A 7,238-nucleotide genomic window follows, 5' to 3' on the forward strand; every position below is an offset into this window, starting at 1 on the left:
CTCTATGTTTTATTTTAACATTAGTTTGTACAGTAGATAAAATTTGATAAGTATAAATAATTATTATGTTTGATTAATTGTAGTAAAAAAATATTAGTAAATTATTTTATTTAAGTATCTTTAGATATAATTATTTTAAAATATTTTTATATTAATTGTTATATTAATTAAAAATAAATATATTTTTATCTTAAAAAATTAATAAATAATAATATAATTATAATAAAATCAAAATTATTTTAGTAATTTTTTAATACCTAAAGTGAAAGTGGTAATCAAATTATCATTTATATTATATGTCATATCATTATTGGTAATAAAAGATTATCGTAATATTTTTTTACTGACAAATTAAATAAAGTAATATAAGTAATAAAAAATAGATTATTAAAGTAATATTTAAATCTTTAGAATCAAACGGTTTTTTAGAGTGAAATTGAATTGGATGTAATGTAACCTTCCCATTATTTATAATAATGTTGCTGTCAAAGATTTATCAAGCAATCCATGAAGAGTTTGCAGAGACAAGGCAGATTTAAAGCCTTTATTTCATCTTTACTGATACGCTTTTTAAGATCAATAAAATTATACATATATATATATATATATATATATATATATTTATAATTTGGGTATACAGATGATATATTGTGATATGATTGGATGATTTTGAATTAAAGATAAAGTAATATCTAATAACATAATAACATATTATATGTGCATCTAAATTGTATATAAAAAATGTGTATATATAATATTATTCTATATATATGTATTTACGTATGTGATTAAGGTTTCGAAACTATTATATAGAATAAATATTTACGTTTATATGAAATGGTCATATATACAAGAGATACAATGTTCACAACCATAAAATATGGGTTAAACACCCTATTTCGATATGGTGTGTTTTTGGTCTTTGTGGAAGTAATGAGTCTGGAATCACTAAAATGGAGATTTTAGTACACACTTGTACATTTCACAACATATGTAATGTAAAATTTATGATTTTGTGTAAATAATGAAAATATAAGCTTTATACAAACAATTTTGACACATGTATCTTAATTTTGAGTAAGTAAACTGTCGATGAAATTTATGTTCTTCGGCTGAATCCAATGAAATCGAATTAGAAAACAAATTCTTCGTTTACAATTCGAGCTTTTTCACATCCATTTCAACACATATCTTACATTTGAAATCACAAAGTTGTTATGGTTAGTTCCACAAGATTTAGGCAAAATAAATCATTTTATGACATATGGAGATGGAGAGAATCTTTTAGAGTTGGTGTGGGAGGCAACCTAGTAGTTTACTGTGTGATGATAAAGTGAAGAGTTTTTTGTACTTAAATACTTACTAGAAGTTGGACTTTAGTTACTCAAGCCCATAATTCTTCCATCGTCTGCGACCCACAAAATATGAGCTTTTTCTTGGGCTTTATCAGTTTTTTTTTTCTCCTGTAACTTTTCTCAAGGAAACAATATTTGCAAAGTAATATATGCGTAAATACCATCGCCTAAGATTTACAAGTATTTTTTTTTAGATTATTAAAAAAAAATTTCAGACTTTTGCAATGGTTATATATAAAGTTTTATATTATTTAAGGGATATTGTCATTAGGGTATAAATTTTTCAGACTTTGCAATGGGCGGACAAGACTTATCAATCCCTTATTAAGGAACATCTACCATTATTTACCATCCACTTTAGCCAAAAAATGATAACATAACTTCATGTTCTTAAAATTTTCCTTCTTTACTCAAGTGAGATTTTGTTTTTATAAATCTGGACTTTAAAATTTTTAAATAACTAAAAGACCAAAATCTAGTTTTAAAGGAAACCAAAGAACAATTAACAAATTAACAAATTTAATAATTTACATAAAAATAAAAAAATTTGAAGAAAGTAGACATGTTCTCTCTTGTTTTTCCATTGGCTTTAATTTTGATTAGTTCTAGCCTTTTTTCTTGTTTTTGTCCTGAAATACTAATTTACATTGTCAAATTCTGTCCTTCAATTAATGTAGGTTAAATCTAATTCAAATTAATTATTGATTTTCCCTATCCTCCCATTAAAAAGACCGAAAGCAACCCACCCCAAAATCTCTTAAAATCTCAATATTTAGGGCTAGATTTGAGCCGAGTCAGCTTGAGCTCGGGCTCGACTCGGTCGAACCGAAACGAGTCGATCTTAACTGAGCTTGAGCTCGAGTTACTCGTCAGATTTTTTAATTAAAAATTTTGATACGAACAACGTCATTTTAACTAATGTATATTAAAAATGATGTTATTTTGATAACGAAAAATGAGTCAAACCGAGCCGAATTCGAGCCTGAAACGAGCTAGCCTTAACCGAGCTTGAACTCAAGCCACCCATATATGAACCGGCTCGAATCCAGCCCTATCAATATTCCCGAGAGGATTTGCTTTACTAGGGCTACTTCTTAGAATTCCAAGTAAATCTTTCACCGTATCACCCCGAGCAAGCCACCAAACTAGTGACGGACTTGGTTAATAAAAAGGGTAATTCTTCGTGTTTAATTTTGCTTTCTTATATCATGGATATCATTTTGTTACGAGAGAATCACAGCTTTCTACTGCCCATGAAAATGGCATTCCCAATTATAGTTTTTCACTGAAGGAAACAAGTGAAGTCCATTGGAATTGGACTGCAGTGATGATAGTTTCATAATTGAGGAATCCCCAAAATTTTAAGAATTGTTCCCTATAGGGCACAATACACAAGCAACACAATGGCGATGCACATTCCTAGACACGAAATTTTAAATGAAAACAAAATCCAGCTATGGATAATGATGATAAAGATAACAGATGCAAGTGAGGCCAAACACAACAAATATAATTTTAGCAATCCTAGTATATTGATGTAGACGGCTCCAAAACATGTCTAAACAAAATTACACATCAAAATTAAAATTTAAACCAAATTCAAAACCAAAAAGGAAAAAAAAGGTGCTGCCAATTCCTTGGTTGAAGCCATGACCATGATAACTACGATGATGATGATGATGATATCCCACAATTCGGAACTCTACCAGATAACGGAATTAACAATCAACACAATGGGTAAAGAATCTCAGCCTTAGTCACCCTTTTTTCTGAATGAGCAACCCTCTGTAAGCCTCGCACGCCCACCTGTTGGTTGGCACAAAACCGTCTGGCAGTTCCCACACACCACAACTGTCTGTGAATGACTAAACACGGTTGTTCTGCCAATTTCAAAAGACTCGTTTAGTTACATTAAACAATTACTCATGCAGAAATTATCTACAAACACTGCAATGTCACAAAAATTCCACCATCAAATAACAACAATTTAACCCAAAGTTTTACCAAAGCCAGCTTCGATAGGTCAAGTTCAGAACTAGACTACAGCAAAAGTGATAAATTCTTTGACAATATTCAAAATTAACGGGCCTACAGTATATTAACCAGGACCATAATCACAAGCTTGTGCACTCCGCAACACATTAAGCAATTAAGCAAAACAAGTATTGTAGGGGTTCTATGAAAAAATTCAAAACCAATGGGTTTAAATGGTATTGAGTAAAACTACAACCACAAGAGTTATTATCACTTAGCTAGTCCCTCACAGCACATCTACAGCAGAAATTAACTTAAACGGATTGGATACTTGCTTCTACAAGGTCTATAGAAATTTTTGCAGAGACTAAAAATTAATAAAATTAAAATTATGGGATCTCAATGATATTAACAGAAACTGCAAACTTACATGTTAAAGCAACCCTGGCACTTGACATCCATGAAGAACGAGTTGGGAGACTGAACAAGGCGCTTAAGCTTGTGCTTCCTCTTCTCCAACTCAGCTGGTGGATTAAGCAAGTCGATGTCGTTTTGAAGAACCTGTTCACATCAACAAAAAAAAGATTTTAAAGCCTGAAAACGTCAACGTATTACAGTGCGAAACCACAGAAGTGCAGATTTAGTTTTGCTCACCATTTTGATCGATATGAAAGAGATGCTCAGAAACCCTAGAAACTCCTGGAGAAGAGGCGCGAGAGCGAACGTAGCAGCGTATTTGCTATGAAGATGAATATAAAGGGTTGCTTGAGAAAAGTGGACCGTCGGATCTTGTTTGATTATTTGATCACCGCCTTTGGTTTTATGGTTTAAGAGGTTTCTAGGGCAACGTTGCACTACGGTTCGTTTCGTCTTTTCGCAAGAAACTCTTCGCGTTTCCAGTTTTGCCCTTGCTAAGATTTTTTTTCCAAGTATTGATGGCTGTGTTTGTAATGGTTTCCTATGAAATATAATCATGAAAGCTAATTTTAATGCAACGACGACGTTTAATGAATATGATTAAAAAAGGTACTTCAAAAATAATGAGTGAAAAGACTTATTTTTGAGTATTTTAAATCTTATAATTTTTTTACAAAATTATCACATATAATATAAAATTTTATTTTATTTATAAATAATTTAAAAAATTATATTTCAAAATATTTAAGACACGTTTCTAATTTTAATAATCAATTCATATCTTTATCTTTATTATTGAATAATAAAATAAAATATTTAATTAAAAATTATCAATATTTATAATTATATAAAAATATAACTACTAATAATTTATAAATATTTTAATATCTATGGTATTTATCTTTTAATATTTATTTAATTAAATTTTATTAAAATAATATATTTTTTAGGTCAATTTAAATTATTTTTATATAAATTTTAATATGATTTGATTTAATTTAATTATAAATTATATTATATTGACCTAAAATAAATTTTATGTAAAAAAATTTGATTGTAATTTTATTTTTTTAATATTATTCCACACCGAATTAAGGGAATGGGTCTTATTAAAAATGACTAGTTTCATATAAAATCCAATTCAGTGACTCTTTCTTTCTTCATTGTCATCTTCTTTAACTATTCTTCAAATTTCAGGGATTTTTAAACCTCAAACAACCCCTTGATCCAGTCCCTTCCTTGCTTCTCCTCCTTCTTTTGCTCTTTAATTCTCTGAAGCATAATTCATTTAAACATTACTTATCTTTTGTGTTTCAAGCTCGTACAATTCTTACAATTGTATTTTTCCTTATCTTAACGTGCACTCTGAAACGTTCATTTTTTTTTTTTTTAAATCTGTTGTTCTAGTTGTCATTGTTGACTGATCTCATTGCTCTATTTATTTGCTTGCCTTTTTGCTCTTTTTTGAAGGCCGTTCCGTGGCCACTTCTCTATTGTTTCGAGTTCTTGCATTTCATAAAGTTTCATCAATAATTTGAATTCGTTTTCTATATTAAGTATCAGAAAATCATTCAGTATTTATGAAAATTTTTGTGTTTTTTATTAATATTTTTTACTGACATTTTGGTGATGTTGTCGACGGTTGAACAATCATGTCAGCTCTAATTGCAAGAACTGGGAGACACAGACAAAGATATCAAGATCTGCACCGGATGGTTTCTGGGTATTTCATTTCTCGAATCTTTTATGACTATCACAACTTTTTCTGAATTGATCTGCAATTAATTGTTTCTCTCTGATGATATTGCTCGCATGGGGTCAAGTTTTGACATGGGTATTGAAAAAATCACACTTAGAAAGTATTTTCTTGAAATCCCACTCATGATAGGGATAAATTATTGTTATAAAATAAAAAAATAAGTTAACGCAAACATAAAAATTAATATTACTCGTCAAATTGAAAAGTATCAAAATGTCAATCTGTAATATTTTTTTAGCCATTTATAACATCTCATCCGCTGTTAATTTCATAATATTTTAAACAAAAAAAAATATAATTAAATAATTGAGATAAATTCATTTTTATAGGTTAACATGGAAAAGAAAACACTTAGTGTATACTATAAAAAAGATATTGTGAGAATAAATATGAATGAAATTAGATATCTCATTCTCATTTATTATTATAAAGATGTTATAGTTTCAGAAATTCAAATGGAGTAACACTTAAAGCCAAAGAGAATAGTGTCACTTTCTAATAGTGTCAACCCCAAAAATTTAGTTTCGGATCAAATAAAATTCAAGCCTTGAGCAAGCCTAAACGCAAAAAAAAAAATTATTCATTAAATTATTAAACTTGGGCGGCTTGAATAGAGATTGTCCAAGCTCGAAGCCTGATAAGACCCAAAAATTCATTATGGGAAAGGGTGTGTTTGTCGAGTTTTCAAATCTACAAAGATTATAGGGGTGTTTTTGGCAATATTTTAAAGTCATAGACATAGGTCCGAAATAAGCTGGAACAGGTTCAAAGCCAAAAAAATTTTAATGAACGGAGCTTGAACTAACAATTTAAGAATTGAATGGGTAGACCTAAAATCTAGGCCTAAAATTTTTCCATAAACCTAGACTTGAGCAAGTCAAACCCAATTTAGTAAGTCTAATTGACAAGCATATTGATTATCCTAGGTGACGAGGGCTATGCGAAAAGGATACACAAGCCAATAAAAAAAGATAGCTATTTATTAAGAGAAAAGTAAGGACACTTAAATGATCATCTATTTATTGTATATTTATCACTTATTTATTTTTATCCATATGTTTTATATATAGGAGATGAGTGATGGTTATGGAAGTTTTATAACCAGCTAAATGGTGGCATGAGGGGATTACTACTATTTATGTTTTGTGTTTACCATACATTTTACCTCATCTTAACCTGCACTCTGAAATAATTTTTTTGAAATTTTGATATCTTTTACTTTATATATTATATTCTAACACCTTTTAAATAGAATAAAAAATTATTTTGATAAATTTATCTTTTATTAATGAGATTATTTTGTTTAGTTTATAAGTAATAAAATATTATAGTTATCTTTTTTCACTAGTAATAATATAACATATAGTATAAGAGATAATCTTATTACTAATACAATCTTGAATTTATTATAATTTTATCATTATATAATAATTTTTTTGGATAAAAATATATTTATTTTTAATTAATATAATAAATAACATAAATAATATTTTAGAATAATTATATTATAGCTAAACATATTTAAGTAAAATAATATTTTTATATTCTTTTATTACATCCAATCAAATATAATAATTAGTTATATATATATAAATATTTGTAAAACATAATAACAATTTATATCAAATATCTTTTTAATAATAATAATATTAAAACATTACTCAAATCAAACATTTCTTTATGTATATATAATTTCTAGATTCTATAGTTTCTACTAATGTATTATACATTAT

At 28.1% G+C, this 7,238-nt stretch overlaps 1 protein-coding gene across 1 annotated transcript; it reads right to left on the minus strand.

Annotated features, from left to right (window-relative positions):
- Window positions 1–2,844: 2,844 nt before the first annotated feature.
- LOC123230388 lies at window positions 2,845–4,304 on the minus strand. Its single transcript, XM_044656573.1, has 3 exons — window positions 3,984–4,304; window positions 3,760–3,890; window positions 2,845–3,235 (listed from the first exon to the last, which is right to left on the minus strand). Exons 1-3 carry the CDS (start codon window positions 4,302–4,304, stop codon window positions 3,109–3,111), a joined length of 579 nt encoding a protein of 192 aa, XP_044512508.1. The 3' UTR covers window positions 2,845–3,108.
- Window positions 4,305–7,238: the final 2,934 nt, after the last annotated feature.

This window comes from Mangifera indica, chromosome 12 (assembly GCF_011075055.1).
Source record: "Mangifera indica cultivar Alphonso chromosome 12, CATAS_Mindica_2.1, whole genome shotgun sequence".
NCBI lineage: Eukaryota > Viridiplantae > Streptophyta > Magnoliopsida > Sapindales > Anacardiaceae > Mangifera > Mangifera indica.